This window comes from Patagioenas fasciata, chromosome 1 (assembly GCF_037038585.1).
Source record: "Patagioenas fasciata isolate bPatFas1 chromosome 1, bPatFas1.hap1, whole genome shotgun sequence".
Taxonomy (NCBI): Eukaryota; Metazoa; Chordata; class Aves; order Columbiformes; family Columbidae; genus Patagioenas; species Patagioenas fasciata.
The window spans coordinates 140,026,187-140,043,147 of NC_092520.1; the positions used below are offsets into that span (position 1 = coordinate 140,026,187).

The following is a 16,961-nucleotide window of genomic DNA, read 5'->3' on the forward strand; positions in this document are numbered from 1 at the left end:
CTTCAATTTATAGACTAAATAAATATTATTTTTTGTTTCCAGACAAGCTTTTCCCTATTTTTTTTTAAGATTCCAGACACATTAAAAATAAGTTCTCTCATTATTTTTTCTGAGTTTGTTTTGGATTTTTTTTTTTTCCTACTTACTTTATTAGAGCAACAATATGATACTACATAAAATCAAGCTTTTGTCATCCTCAACCTTGAGGGGGTGGGGGGAACAGCGCCTGCCCTACAGAAGCCATAGCTTAAACAAACATGAAAAAGGAGAAACTGAGGCATAAGATTATATAGCAACTTCCCAGCACACAGATCAAAAGCTCAGCCCTCCTGATGGTCAGGCTAGCAACCCATTAATAAGACAGACTGTCTCTTCTAACTTCTCCAGACGTTCTTGGATACTCCAAGTTCCTAACTCATTACTTCAAGAAGTTTTACATAAATGCTTCTCTTCCTGGAGACATTAATTAAGTAGGCACTATCAAAGGTAAACAAATAGCTTTAAAGAAAATAGCTTAAAAATATCAGCAAGTTTCACTTACTAAACTTCCATGCATTCAATTTCTGCAGTTTCAGCAATTTTCTCATACCCACAAAATCTTCCAGGCAACATTTCAATTACTTGTGCATGAAGTGAAGCTGGAGAAAATGAGAAACGTTGCCCACTCCAGCCCGCACACACATTTTTTAAAGTATAAAATCACTTCAAGTTTTCTTGACAACCTAGACAAAAAAGGGAAGCTCTCCCTGGTCACACTTCAGGCTTAACCTCCTACACTACACCTTCGCTTATTAGAAAGTACGAAAAATAAGACAAATCATCAGTACTGAAACACATATTGATTACATATTTTATAGGGGGGAAAAAATGACACTTATTAATCAGAACAGTCAAAAGATGGAAAGCAGCAACTCCCACAGAGCAGAAGACAATCCACAGAGGATGCATCAAGCACCGAACTGACCATCTGCCTGAGCCTGTGAATGTGCACAACGTGCACGAAAACGCGTCTTCAAGAGGCAACAGCGGTTGGAACAACCGCACACAGCACATCCTCTCAGCAAAAAACAACTACACTGAGGAAGTCTGAAAAGGAAAATTATTCATATCATGCCTTTTCAATGTTTCTTGATATTGGATAAAGATGGCCTAGAACAATATTTGCCAGCTGCTTTTTCTCCCCACCCCCACCCCCTGCCCTGTTTTGTTGGTGGGTTTTTTAATGTTAGAAATTAAACACTTGCCCATCCCAGAAGATTTCCGTGAGTTGCAGAACTAGAGAAATTATCACACGGTTTTACTTAAACCAGCAGGCTGACAAATGGGGAAGTGAAAGTGATAGGGCTATTAAATCATAATATGTAGAGATCTATGTGTTTTGAAAAAAATTACAGAAAGGTAAAAAAAAAGCTGAAGTGAGAATGGAAAAGGAAGAATGTGAGGGAGCAAGGAGTGGGACAATGAAGAGTCCCGAGAGGACAAAAAGTAACCAGGGGTCTGAAAAGAAAATTAAAGCAATTGCGGAACCGAGTGAAGAAAACACAAGCACAAACCCAAGTTATGTAGAAGGCAAGCAAAAAGGAAAATGGCAGAGGAAAGGTTAGGAGGAGGAAAGGAAAGAGCACAGAGGAACATAATGGAAGGGAGCGAAGAAGAAAAAACAGTGTTCAAAAAAACTTAGAATAAAAATTGAGAGAAAAGTGAGAAGAGGATATGTAGGGACTCAAACACCACTTTCATTGCAGATGCCTCAAGAAAAAGGGTATAAAATGTAGAACTGTTTAAATCCGTTTAAGAAGTTAGATCATTTTACATTTAAAATAGGAGACCTGTGGACCTTTCGCAGAGTTGCTAAATTTGACCAACAAGTAGGTCTTATCTGTGCTGTTCTACACCTTGGAAGCTGAAAGTGCTTCCCACTGGAGATAACAACATCAAGCTAAAGTGCGTTTAGGTCACAGTCTAAGGAAGTCTGAAGATCTCTTGCTCATGATGTGACTTTTTTCCAGAGGCGCAGGACTTTGCACACAGTGCTCTCCATAACCTCCATGAACCCGGCCCTGCAGCAGGGCAAGCATTTCCTTCATGACACTAAGTGCTTTTGCTCTCATGAGCTTCAGTCAGAATTAGGACAAGAAGCACCTGGCTTGATCAGCTCCTTAACCACAAAATAGTAAATGCTTTTTATTCAACAGACTTCAGGAAACACGTGCGGGACCAAATTCTGCCTTCTCTTAGATTGATACGAATCTGGGTGTGCACACCGAGGAACAAAGTGCCACTCCAGGTTCATCCCAGTGTGACCGAAGGGGACATCTGCACTGCAGATTCTATGCATGGACACAACATGGAAAGCAGCCACAGCTTTCCTTAGCTTAACAACACTCTGTTCTGTAGGATGTTCAGAAGTAACTGTAATAGCTACCACCCACTCAAAAAAAAAAAACCAAAGTGAACACGTATCAAAAGCGAAACTGCTATTTTGAGATGCCTCTTTACGTGGGCTTTTGGTTCAGGTCAATAGCTGAGTACCTAAATTTGATCTCTTGAGTGAACTCTGAAGCAGGGATACAGGTACTTAGAAAACACAATCCTTTTTCTCTTGCTGGGGAAAGAGTTGACAAAATATTACCAAAAAAAGACCAAACATAGGCCTCTGATATTAATTTTCACAGTCAGTCCTTGGAATCTAAACATCTTGTTAAAAACATGCCTTTCTCATACTTCTTTGACTCCTAGGTCATGCTCTAACCTCAAATCAACGGCAGTTCAGCTATCAGTGATAACAACATTGTAAACCATACCAACAGCAGTTCCTATTACTAAAGAGGCCCTAGTCTTCCTGCTGTTAGATGCTATTTTTGGTTGCTTATGTCTAATCATTCAATTAATCACTCACGCCTAAATCTTCTTTTCATGTCAAGAATCTACTTAAGGCAGTTTTTGTTTGTTTTATTAGCTTTGCTGTTTTAACTGAATGCTATTTCCCAGAAGACTGGGTCGGGGGGGGAAAGCGGGCTTTTGCTTATGTTACTTGTGTTATAAGAACAACATTTAGCAACTCTTGCCTCAGTGCTCTTGAGCAGAGCTAAGAAACTTAACAAAGTGTGGCAGAGATGTGCTTTTAGTTGCTCTTATAATACAGACACCTCTGTGCTACCAGGCACTAAATCCCAGTTAGACAGCAAGTCTCTTGATGTGTTCTCAGCAAAAGCCCTGCTATTCCCACACTTAGAATTTGACTTGTAAGATGAAGGAGAAAACAACCAAATGGTGGCTTTATCTTTGCTGCAGCCATTCTCCTGAATGCCACTTGATTACACATTCCTGAAGAAGCACGGAAATGCTACTAGACACAGCCCCTAACAATAAAGCCATGATGTTATAGCATGGTGGGTTACATCAATTAAGGTGACAAAATTCACTTTTTCACTAATTTAGCCTCTCCTACAATGCTGCAGTTCATTCAAATCTACATGCTACCACAGTTCTAGCAAGAGCTAAGCAAGACACTTCAAAATTCAGTCAGATATGGGTGCACCCTAAACCAGAAAGACGTAAGGCGTGACAGGAAGAGAAGCTGCTGTAGCCAAACAGAGCTAAGAGGCAGCAATGAGGAGGAGGAGGAGGAAAGTAGCTAGTAACAAGTTTTGGGGCATGGAAGAAAAGGGAGAAGAAGGGATCCCCAAGAAGTAGAGGACCTGAATTAGAGGCAAGAAAAAGTTAGAAGCTGTGGGGAAGAGGGAGTAGAGGCAACTAGAGATAAAGGGATGTGCTATGCAAGAAACAGAAAGAGGTTGCAATAGGAAATGGAGCCAAAACTGTCTACAACTAATACAAAACATTCCCCTGCAGAAGCTGGGATGTAACTCAGGAGTAAAGTCCTTGCATTCCGCCAGCAGCAGCAAACAGCTGTACTTCTTGTCTGTGTCTCATCCCCTTCTGACATCTGATCTACATACAGAGGTACTACTGCCACCGTTTGTGCTGAGAGTTTAATAACCTTGCACCCCAGATCACACTGCCCAGACCTTCTCGATGCTGTTGAAATCACTTTTTTTTCTTTTTTTCAAACTCAACAGAGAACATTATAAACTTTTTCCTTCTTTGCCTTCTCAAGCTGGAAAGAACATCACAGAACTGCGATAAAAGAATGCTACCGTACTGAAGTTATAAAATAAGTCCTCAAATGTTAGACAATGAAAAAATCAAGGTTGTCTTTTTAACTTCTGTTCAGCTCCTTGGTTGTAGGCTTTTGAAGGTATTCTGCAATTACAATACCATGTGCAAATCTTTTCCAGTGACCCTTGTCTTATCTAGAAACCTGGACATGTTCTACTTGGGGAACACATCAGGGTGATTAAAGTGACAGAAATACCGTCCAAAGAATCCCCACCTGAAACTTCGTGCTGTGAATTTAACATGTATTTGCAGACAGCAAGAGGACGATATCAAGCTAGGTAGCTTGAAAGACACACTGGAAAACTAGATGCTACCCTCATCTCTGCTATGAAGTTATTCCATGACGTTGTAAGTGACTGAAATTTATTACTATTACTTTCTAAGTATACATCCTCACTTTCTCAGTTTCCAAGATCTGCCAATGTGCTGAATGCTAACAGCTGGAACTGGAACCAATTGCTGATGTTTCCTGAATATATAACGACAAAAAAAACCTTGAATATTCTGGGAAAGCAGAGCTCCAGTCTCTCAATGTTTTAAACATAACTTTCTTTTTTTTTTTTTACAGTAATAGCATACTACAGTATACTAAACACTAGAATTACGACAACGGGGTTAAGCACGTCAGTGCAACCCCTTAAAAGAGATACAAACAGCAACAATCTGGGCATGAAACAGATTCCCCTTGCATTAAATCAGGCAAACCATAACTGTCTTTTTCTCTTAAAAGGTGTGAATCCAAGCCCATTTAAGTCAAAAGAGGTCTAGACAAGGCTAGTAAAGCTCTACTTTGGCACACCTAGCGCCCATGGCTTAAATCTAATACAGATAAGACTCTGAGAGGTTCTATTTCCTTCCCTGCATATAAACACACAGAACTTCTGATACCACAAGAGTATTTTTTAGCATTCAAGAACTAGAAGCTGCATGGTGTCAGTGCACTGTTATTCTTTCCAGTAAGTAAAACAGCAGAATTAGCCAAATCTACAAGTTCATGTCTAAGAAATTTGAGAAAAATGAGATACAGTTTTAAACAAAGGCAAGACAAAAAGCTGACAAAATATCTGCAGGTAGTCCTTAAAATGTTGACTTATCTTTAACAAAAAATAAACAAACCAGCAGCTCTAGCAGTTTTGAACCTCATGAGCTTGTTTCCCACCTACAGAAAGCGTAGGGCAGGGGCAAGGAGCTGGTCACACAGGGGGGCGATCAGCAACAGAACAGAGCAACCAACTCATGGACTACAAGAAAAACAGTCCTTTTCCCTATGTTTTCCACCTGCCCCTTGGTGCCTTTGCTGATTTGGCATTTAGTTCTCAAAATCGTCATTCACATTCCTGTTTGTAACTTCAGCAAGGTGTTCACAAACCATAAAGGCATCTGAGAAGTTACATGTTTGGTAAGGCAAATATTTGCCCAAGGAGTTAGAACATGCATCAATTGGTCATTTAAAAACAAAAATATTCCCAGTTACTGACCTCTGAACTTCTTTGGAGGATTAGCAAGGTCACCTGCATCTGGCTGAACCACACACCGGTCATCCACTAACCTAGAAAAAGAAAAGTTATTACACTTAGTAAAAAACGTGTTTAACATCAGTGTATATAAATGCAGCGACATACCTGTCACACCATAAATACAGAAGCCTACATATTTCTCCAATTTATTTCAACAAATACCTTAGAAACTCTATTATTCAGTTACTAAGCATAACCAGGAAAACTCTACTTTTCTCTTCAAGAAAGAGGATTTCTTCCATTGCACTGAATTATGGTCTATGTTTCAGATCCCACTTCAGTTAAATCCAGTTAAAGTCCCTTTTGTTACACTGTGTTCATTGACATTATATGTACTATTCTTGTTTTCTTTAATTAGATCACATTAACTCTGAATCAGAAACTGTTTTCTGCAGCTGCCAGATTTTTACAGCCGTTACCCTACGGCATAATCCAAAATTCATCAAAATCAGAGAGACTGAGACACTTAAATGAGCCCTGGAAAAAGACCTTAAAGAAAAATGTTGGGGAGGCACATTTGTATCTGCTATGAGAAAAGATATTTAAAGCACTGCGGGTTAGATTTGCCCTACACTTGCAAGCTGTCCCATGCTTGCCGATTCCTTCATCCCCACTGAGGATTTTTAAGGGGATGCAGGGTAAGAAGCCTTCATGTGACTACATGAGTATTTGTGATTCTACTTACAGTCAGGACATGCAATAGGGTTTGTCCAGTGACTTGCTGTTTCATAACACTGTTTGATCTAGAATTTGAATCTGGAGTCTAATAAAGCAATTTGGAATTTAGTCTTTAGACATTCTGCTATTCTTCTTCACCATTTCCAAACGCTTTCCTCTGAAGAGGCATGTGGAATTAAGATTCAGTTCTGATCAAAACTCACAGGAGCACATTTTCCTTTGCTAAAATGAATAAGCATTTATTTAATCCACAGGTGAAGGCTCTGGAGCACAAGTCTGATGAGGAGCAGCTGAGGGAACTGGGGCTGTTCAGCCTGGAGAAAAGGAGGCTGAGGGGAGACCTTATCACTGTCTGCAACTCCCTGAAAGGAGGTTGTAGCACGGAGGATGTTGGGCTCTTCTCCCAAGTAACAAGTGATAGGACAAGGGGAAAGGGCTGTAAGTTGCACCAGCGGAGGTTCAGATTGGATATTAGAAAACATTCTGCCCAGAAAGAGTAGTGAAGCACTGGAACAGGCTGCTCAGGGAAGTGGTTGAGTCACCATCCCTGGAGGTGTTTAAAAGACATGTAGACGAGGTTCTTAAGGACATGGTTTAGAGGTGGACTTGGCAGTTAATGGTTGGACTCAATCGTAAAGGTCTTTTCCAACCAAAATGATTCTATGGAAGATATTTCTCACAATATTTCAGAAGTTAACTAAACAATACAATTCAAAAATGTTATAAGCCTCACTCAAGAGAAAAAAATTGTTAATCTTATCGCAGAATTTCCTAAACATAAATTCAGCTTCCCTTCAGGAAGCATCCTGTGTATAATCTGCCTGTTTCAAACAATTATTCAGGAAAATCATGTTTAAGGACACACTACTGCCTCGCCACTTCACGAAAACAGTCTTAGCGGCATTTTCTGTGGAAACTGCCAGAAAAAGCACAATTTGGGTTCAGCCAAATTACACAATGGATGCATTCAGTTTTCGCTCAGGTTGGTGAAGGCTTTGCATCTAGCCATGAGCGCAGCAGGACCCATCCCCCAGCATGCCCATAAATCATCTACCTCCAACAAGCTGACTGCTGACAAGCCACCCACTGTGGTTGCAGTTCCCAGAAAGAGAAGTTAAAAAAATAAAGAATTTTGGAAGTCAGCAGCTCGGGTCTCCTAACACAGGCGGATGCAAATGTGAGGTGTCAGTGAGGAAGAAGAATTGAAGCAATAGTTCTAGGAGCAGGCAGTGGATCTGCCATGGCCTTGCAGAGTTGTGTTTTTCACAGTCTGGCTTAGGCCAGGCTTAGCAAGAACAAAGTGAGGTTTGGAAAGGACTTAGGAAAAGTCAGTCCCGCAAGATGCCCTCTGTCTACGATCTAACGGGACAAAGCTTCCTACGAACAGCACCTAAAACCTGGACTCACAAAAGAAACAGGGCTGAAAAGGACTTTGCTAAAGAAGCTTTGCCAAAGGATTTTAACATCAAGAAATACTCCAGCCCTCAACGAAATCCCTCAAAGGCTTTCTAAATGAACCCATATGGTTTGACCCTCAAGTACTGTCAGGATAGAGGACAGTATATTGGAAGCTGAGCATAATTCACAAGGAACATCTTGTCTTCCTCGGTGAGAACTTGTGCACCCTGGCGACAACTATAACTGTGGATAAAAGGCAAAGTTTTCACCATGGCACTAGATCACCATAACGAAAGCTGTATAGAAAACAAGGTGTTGGTGCTGAGAAAAACAAACAAGATCCTGCACACTCCCTGAGCCAGTCAGCTGCAGTGTTCAAACATGTTAGACCTCCAAGGCTCAGAAAACAGACATTAAGCAAGTAATATCAATCACTTCCATTTAAGCATTCTCTAAAGGCACAAAGATAAGGCCCATAAATGAGTTTTGCAGTCACTGGGAACCCAAGACATCAGACAAGACAAAGGAGAAAGGAACTGCTGCTACTCCCATCCTATAGTCACGAAATGACAGCACAGAAAGATTAATTGACACGTGGCAGGACAGCAGCATGACAGACCAGAAACATCATCTCCTGAGCCTTTGCTCAATGACTCAGTTTCTGACACCTTTGTTTCTTACGAAGTATCTTACAACACAGGGCAAACATCTGAATAAAGTATCTTTCTCTATATAGCAGCCTTCCAACAATTTAATCAGCAAAATTTCCATATAATGACATTTGTCATGTATTCCAGCAGTCTGTCCTTCGAAGAGTTCAGTAGCTACCTGTTTATTGTGGAGGTGTTTGTCACGGTGCCGTAGCAAGAGTCAGCTCTCACATTGCACATGACTGCAAGACTTCAGCCCATTCTGCTGACTGGAACCCAAGAGGCTCTTCAAACACAGGTCACTTCCTCTGCTGCACATAATACTCAAATCCCACCTTTTATACCGAGCCAAAAGGCAGCTGTTGGTTTGTTCCTGAAGCCTGCTAGGTGGCTGCGTTAAACAACCAGTAATCCAGGACCTTTGTAGCCTGCAAACAAGCCACTTGAGATGTGTGAAACCTAACAGCAGGGTTGACTACAAAAGGTCCTGGGTACGTGCAGCTTCTGTCAGATGACAGCACAGCAGATCTTAAGGTCACTCGCTTGCTGGATTGCATAGAAGGCCAAAGTGCACCAGGTAAGATTTTTCTGATAAAGGCAGAATTTACTACAGTATACCATCAAATTTGCTAACTATTTAAATACCAATCTAAATTATTATGCCAATATTCAAGCCACTGTATTATCAAAGAAGCTGTGGCAAATTTCAAGTGGTTTAATTCTTCAGCTGGACTGCAGACAATACCACTTTGTGCCCTCTGTTGTCATTCGGTACCTGGCAGATGCACGACTGCATTTCAGTTTTTCCTATGTTGGCAGCATATAAATGACAAAGAAGTTCCCTGCACATGTATATGATTTTTATTTGTGCAAGTTCTTTCCTGAATACAATAAAATATCTGGTTTATGCATAACGTCTCCAAGTAATTGTTGCAGTGCTGTAGTAAATAAGTTGGACAGTAGTTCATTGGTGCATAAGATAAATCATCAGAAAAGTAAAAATAATAATTACGGCTCCAGACTTTACGCATACCCCTTTGTACTGAGCAACTGCAGAATTAGGGTCTGAAAGTAACAAAGTTCATGGGATTGCTTGTCCTAGATGCCCAACCATTCCCTCACTGAAGCCAGTGAAACTTTTTCCATTTGCTGCAGGGGAAGCAAGGGCATTTCCTCACCATGCCATACATGCAGCCAACCTCGCAGACCCACAGGTATGTAAGCCATTAAGACCTCACACTACAGTGTACAAAGCCACATGAAATAAGCATTGAAACTATCTAAAGCAATGCCTAGGAGTTAAGGTGTGCTTTTCAGCAAGGCAGGGAAAAACGTAGAGGCAGCTTTCAGCTCTGTCAGCATTAGCCAGGATAGGGCACCCTATCATGTGAAGCAATCCAAGCACAGTCCCAGACAAGAGTGCTACACCTATCTTCCTCATCCCCATTTCCCCCCATCATTTGGGGGAGCTAAATCAGCACATGCAGAGCCAAACGTGTAGAAGCATTCCACTGAGTAATATCTTGCAACAATACATTCCATGTATAAGGTGGCACCTGTGTAAACGTATTTACAAGCAGTTTCAAATACAGCGCCTCTCTTTTTTGTTGTTTCAGCATCAAAAAGTCCGGAACAACTTCTACCAATACTATATTTATCATTTGTATTCAGAACTTGCCTAATATTAATGTCAAACTTCTCATACAGCCTCTAATATTGCTCCATTCCTTGGGCACTGGGCAGAAGTGGGGAAACAATCACTTGTGGTATTTTGCACTACATCTTCCTACCAGGTAAAGCAGCAGCCTTTGTATGGATTTTCACTGCAAGAAAAAACAGAATCATAGAATGTCCTGAGTTGGAAGGGTCCCACAAGGATCACTGAGTCCAACTCCTGTCCCTGCACAGGACAACCCCACAGTTCACACCATGTGTCTGAGGGCCTTGTCCAGTCTCTTCTTGAACACTGTCAGGCTTGTGGCTGTGACACCTCCCTGGGGAGCCTGTTCCAGTGCTCCAACACCCTCTGGGGGAAGAACCTTTTCCTAATGTCCAACCTAAACCTCCCCTGGCACATCTTCCTGACATTCCCTTGGTTCTGTCACTGGTCACCAGAGAGAAGAGATCAGCGCCTGCCCCTCTTCCTCCCCTTGTGAGGAAGCTGTAGCTGCCATGAGGTCTCCCCTCAGTCTCCTCCAGGCTGAACAAACCAAGTGACTTTAGCCACTCCTCTTACAGCTTCCCCTCTAAACCCTTCACCAACTTCATAGCCCTCTTCTGGACAGTCTCCAGTAGCTTTATATCTTTTTTATCCCATGGCGCCCAGACCTGCACCCAGTGCTCCAGGTGAGGCCGCACCAGTGCAGAGCAGAGCGGGACAATCACCTCCCTCGTCCAGCTGGCAATGCTGTGCTGGATGCACCCAGGACACAGTTGGCCCTCTTGGCTGCCAGGGACACTGTTGGCTCATGTTCAACTTGCCATCAACCAGAACCCCCAGATCCCTCTCCACAGAGCTGCTTTCCAGCCTCTCATCCCCCAGTCTATATGTACAGCCAGGGTTGCCACGTCCCAGGTGCAAAATCCTGCACTTGCCCTTGTTAAACTTCATGTGGTTGGTGATTGCCCAGTTCTCCAATTTGTCCAGATCCTTCTGGGCCTCTTTGCCCTCAAGACTGTCATTTCTCCCAATTTCGTGTAATCGGCAAACTTACTATTAATCCCTCAAGTCCTGAGTCTGAGTCATTTATGAAGACATTGAAGACAGAATCATGTGTGAAGAACCAGCGAGGCCTCCCTGTGTACTTGGGGAAACAGGAGGAAGGACACATGGATGGGAGGAGCAGGACTAAGCGGTAGCATTATAACTGATACGGCAGGTATGCTGGCAGAAAAGACTAATGACACCTGGGTTTGCAGGTCTGAATCATATGTGGGATGAATCTTCATGTCCTACAAGCTCCTCTGATTACCTAACACAGGCTAAAGGTAAATACACCAAAGGTTTCTAGGAACTTGCAGATGTAGCACAAGGGTCAAGGAATGGTTGTATAGCAATAACCCTAGAAAAAAACTGTTCACAGTGGGGAGTTATTTTAAAATTACTACTGAGATACAGCCTCATTCTGGAAGAACAAAAACCAATCATGAAACCTATCATCATTCCTTGTCTATCTTTTTCCTTACATTGGTTGCTATACAACCATTCCTTGGCCCTTGTGCTACATCTGCAAGTTCCTAGAAACCTTTGGTGTATTTACCTTTAGCTTGTGTTAGGTAATCTTAGATCATCCAAGACAGTAATCACATAATATTAATTTATCCTAGCCATGTGCCTTCAGTTTAAAAAAAACATCATCTTGAAATGTATTTTGTCTCTTCCTACCAATGGACTTCCACTTTTCATAGTCAATATTATTTAACAAAACACTACCAAAACCACACACCCAAGAAAAAAAACACTCTAGCATAGTCTCATACATATAACTACACATACATGCATGTGCACAACATTAAAAAATACAGCTACTGATGTCTAACTACTATAATGCACAGGGATGTGCAGAAATCAGCCCAGTGCTCTTTACACATATTTAGAGTATCTTACTCCTCAAAAAGCTGAATAAGGTAAGCTAGAGTGTTTTAGATTAAAGACATTGCCTCTCACAATTGCTCAGCTTTTACTCTCTTATTGGTATCATCATTTCACTCATTTCCTGAGCAGCATAAGAGGGGGCAGCACTGAGAACAGGCATCAGCAAGAGGAGCCAGACATTTTAATTGCCAGTGGAGCCAAGAAATATCTTTATTCAACATCAGTTCATAAATCACACTGAGGTTACAACCCAAAGACCCATAACCTCAACACCTGCTCGCGAAGAAAGTGCCAGCCCTCAAAGCCTCCCTTCCTTTGCTCCTCAGATGTCCTCTCACACAACCTCCTTATCAGAAACACTCCTCCAGAGGAGCTTCCACCCAAAACACTTCCCCCCTTCCTGACTGCAGCTCTCACATAAAAAGTCTCTCCAGAACTTAGCACATCCCAGCACACAGTCACCGCTTGGGAAGAGAAGTGAGAGCTGTATCTCTAAGAAGCCAACCAATAACGAACAATAGGTTGTTAAAATTTTGCCGCCCTGGAAATCAAGCATCAAATATTTAAGTGCCAAAACAATCAGGTCCACCCAGTTCTTCTCCAAGTCCACCCATTTTTCATTTCATGGAGCCTCTTATCAGGCATCTAGGGTCTCCTGCCAAAAATCTGCAGTCATCATACCTCACCCTTCCCAAAATGTGAGTTCATACTCCTTTTTGACTACCAGCCCTGATTCAAATGATTTACAGAGCTATGATTTAGCTTCACTGTATGAAATTTGTCCTTTTTTGCTGTCTCCTTCCTTTCCAAAGCCTAATTTTTCATCATCATCTTTTCACATCTTCAGTTTTTCAGGGTCTCCTACATTAACTGCATCTTGCACGGTACAAAAGGAAAAAAAAGGATCTTCCTTGCACTTACAGCAGGGCTATTAAGCCCTGTACCATTTAGGAAGATTCCACATTAAAAATCCCTTTTGATAAAAGGAAAGATTGCAGTACACAACATTTAAACAAGAACTTCACCACATGCCAATGAGGTGCAGCAGCACAGAAGGAGACTAGAAAGTCTGACTGCTGCCTGTCTCAAACTTCAGAAATCTCATACCTTCCTTTCTGAGCAAATTTTAATTGCTACAAACATAAAGCTTAACACAGGTTGAAATAAGCTATTAAATTAAAACCTGTACTCTGGGAAAATAAACTTCTACACATCTAAAATATTCCAGACTTCTCAAAGTGTCTCAAACAGCAAACAAATTTCATCATTAACCATCCCCAGTGTCAAACAAGAATATGGGTGCATTTTATCTCGACCACACAGATTAGGAACACTCAGCCTTTCTCACCATGCAGAAAAATGCTTGCATAGGTCACTTTGAATTGCATTATCAAATGTGAAGGAGACAGAAGGGCGGAAAGCAAGATACCAAGCATACACTGGGAAAGGAAACAACAGCATGGAAGTAGGCAGCTACACATTGGCACTAACAGTTGCATTAATAATCAGCCCCTGCAGTTTTTTTCCTTATCTGATAGTGCATTCATATGTTCTTGTAACCATACCTGCAGGCTTGCATATTGGGGGCAGGGGGGGAAGAAAAGAAGTTTTGCCTGTTCAATTAAGTAATCCAGCTATAAATCCTGAATGTCACTTTGTTAATCGTTTGTATTGTGTTATATCCAGACAGGTTTTTAGCTTGTAAAAGCCCCAGAAACCTGTTCAAGTAGAATTTGTTTATCCGTTTTGTACTTAAGATTACATTTAAAATATTGTGCAAATTAAACCAGAAGAACAGAGTAAAAATAAATTATTACAACAGAATGAAGTGCTATTTGGAGATTACACCAGAGGGGAAAAAAACCCATGATTCTTAGATTTTAGTCTCTGTTTTGCAATTTTCTTGGTCTGCATAATAGGTTAAGTCATTTATGCACAGGGAAAATAGTACTGAACTTAGCTTATGCGTAATTACTTTTACTAAGTAAACAAACATTCACATCAATACAACATACATCAAGTCACTTCTCAGTGGTGCCAAGCATGCCTATTTTCTGCTGTCAAAAGGAGACTTGGGAACTGGCAATGGGAGGAGGTGTGTGCCAGCCCAGCCCACCCTGCTCATCCCCGGTCACACCAGCTCCTGGTACACTTCTGCAAAAGGCCAGTGCTCTGCTCCCAGGCTTGTTTCGGCTCCAGTCTGCCTTTGAAAAACAAATCATGTTCCCACAAAACCAAGGAAATGTCTGATTTCTCCCCCTCCCCCCTTTTTTTTTTTTAATATGGAAAGTAAAACTCTGTCATACAGAGATGTTGTGATAGCCTAAAGGCATTCAATAGAAGAAAATCATGCACAGGAAAACATACTCTTTTGGATGAAATTTGTTTTGAGACATTCTTTTAAAGCCAAGAAATGGAAAGGATAAAATGAGTACCAGGAAAGCTTCCACTAATTCAGTAGTGGCTTGCAGAACACAGACCCACTAACAATATGCATCACCTGACAGATTGGACATTTCCATTACTAATTTTTTCTTTTTTGGGGGTGAAATCCAGCATCTCTTTAAACTTGCTGGCAAAATTTCCACTGATGTCTCTCAGGCCAAGAGTTCATCCCAATGACCCTGCCTTACCAGAAGTGTACTGAGGGGTGAAAGGGTGTTTAAATAGGAAGCAGTGTCAGCACCAAGTGCACAGTTACATGGGAGACTCTTCTAACAGAGGGAGCCCACCTCTGCCAAACCAGTCTTGCCTGGAGATGGGTGAAACATGGCATTCTGGTGGCCTCGGTTCAGCCGCGTAAGTGTATGGTGTCTAGCTCAAATCTGTCATCTGAAATCCTTTTCAGGCAAGATTGAGAGACAGGCACCTCCAGAGGGCAATCACAACCTGCTCTAGGGCAGGCACGTAAATTAGGAGAATGAAACATCTTCTGGACATGGCCTTCCTCTAACCCTTATCTATTTGCTACTTGTGTAACTTTGAGATGACTATGCTTTGGAAAAACATGTTGAGTCCCCCAATCCCCCCCAACCATCTCAGGATGGAGGTACTAGTGTTCTGCAAGGTCATCCTCCTAGTTCAGCCTGAATGCCTGGCAAGTTTTCCTGTGCCTGGCTGAGACACAGATGAGAAACCCAAGTGGACCTGGTTGAAATATTCCTCCCGCACCATCCGCCTTCCCAGTAAAACAAGGCTGATAACACTGTACTCTTGGAGGTACACGCTCACTGCCAGGTTTCCAACAACCAGAGGAAAACATTCTGATAATATACCTACAGATATGAGTATAAACAATACGCATCTCTTGAAATCTAGAAAGTCTTTTTTTTTTTTTCAATTATTTTTTTTTTCTTTTTAAAGCCAGCATGACCCACAGCATAAATTCAAGAGTGAGGACTTTTATGCTGACACAGTTTACCTCAAAAGATTCCAGCCACTGAGGTGTGGTGGAACAAAAAGAGAAAAACCTTCCTTCAGTTTCAATTATGCTCCCTCATGAGGACAGTTTTAGTTAATTAATTCTATGCAAAATGAAGAAGGTAAATAAAGCTGTATTAATTATTACAGTTCTGTTAAATCTGGAAATTTGATCATTTCAAGACAAGTGGGATGCAGAAATTAACACATGTATTAAAATATTGTCGTTCTTTGAGCATATTATCCTACATTAAAATCCAAAAATGTCATCATCTGCTCATCAGCTGTTCAACAGTCTATTTGAAGTATTACCCCACAAAGAGAATTCAAGTGAGGCTTTACATTCATGTTCTTCAAGGCAGAGGCCACATACCACAAATGTCCATGATAATCTCCAAATCTTCCCTTTATATATTTTAGAAGCATCTGAGGCGTCCTTCATCAAAGTTTTTAAGCACAACCTAACTTCTGCAGTTCTACTTAATCCTTACTGCAAGTAGCTACGTATTGAATGCAAATACCGTAACTAGTCTAGGATGTGGCCCAATACAAACACCATGCTTACTTAGAAGTAATTCAGAAAATTAAGATTAAACATGTAACTTTAAATTTGCTTGCTTTTACTTTATAATTACCCGTAACAGATCTAGCACTCAGCTCTCCCAATGTAAAAAAGCATGAACGAAGTAGAATTGCTAGATATATTGACATAGCATACCTGAGAAACACTGACGCTGTGACCACTGCTAACTAAAAATGGGATTTTCAGGACCATACAAGCCTGCATATTTACATGAATTTTAGGCATGTGGTTCACTACTCACTACCTATCAGACTGGTACACAGTGACTTCAGAAAAGAGGTCCTATTAATACCTCACTGGTCTCAAAATCAAGTAGACACGCACGACTCATTGCAGGGTTACCTACTCACCCTGAGGCAGCAAAGCAAAGCCAGCAGTAGAGAGAAAATCACAATCAAAGGAATTCTACATTTAGCTTGCACCAGGAGAATTTGTGCTTTTTGCTCCAGTTTGTCTATATAGCTACATTGCACTTGTTTGTGAACATCCACTTGAAAGGACTGTTTTGAAGAACTCTGTGCTAGTGAAAGGAATGAGGAAAGCTGAATTTACCACTGTTAATGCCATTTAATGAAAACAGAGAGAAAGGTCTACCCAGAAAAACACTCTTGAGAAACAACAATATCTGTCCAGTGATCAAAAAAGTGACTTCATCACTAAAAATGGTAATGAAGGCATTCACACCTACACATCAAAATGGAAAAACCTATTATATAAATGAAGCATAAGCAAAAGGAATTAGGGAACTTACACTCGGCTGAAATAGTGTGATGTAAAAATAGTTTTGTTGAAGTAGACAAACCAGCCTCAAATGCTACTGTAAGGTCTCTAATGAACTTCAACAATTTCTACGACAATAAGATATATATATATATAGAGAGAGAGAGAGACAAACACATACATAAATATATACACACAAATTATCAATTCTACAAACA

General features: G+C 41.1%; 1 protein-coding gene across 3 annotated transcripts in view; it reads right to left on the reverse strand.

Moving 5' to 3' along the window:
- Window positions 1-16,961, reverse strand: part of ITPR2 (inositol 1,4,5-trisphosphate receptor type 2) — a 278,837-nt gene that overhangs the window by 239,023 nt on the left and 22,853 nt on the right. For all 3 annotated transcript variants that reach the window (XM_071816102.1, XM_065845412.2, XM_065845403.2), the window contains exon 2: window positions 5,661-5,731. In XM_071816102.1, the coding sequence (XP_071672203.1) occupies window positions 5,661-5,731 (71 nt within the window). The remainder of the gene's footprint in view (window positions 1-5,660; window positions 5,732-16,961) is intronic.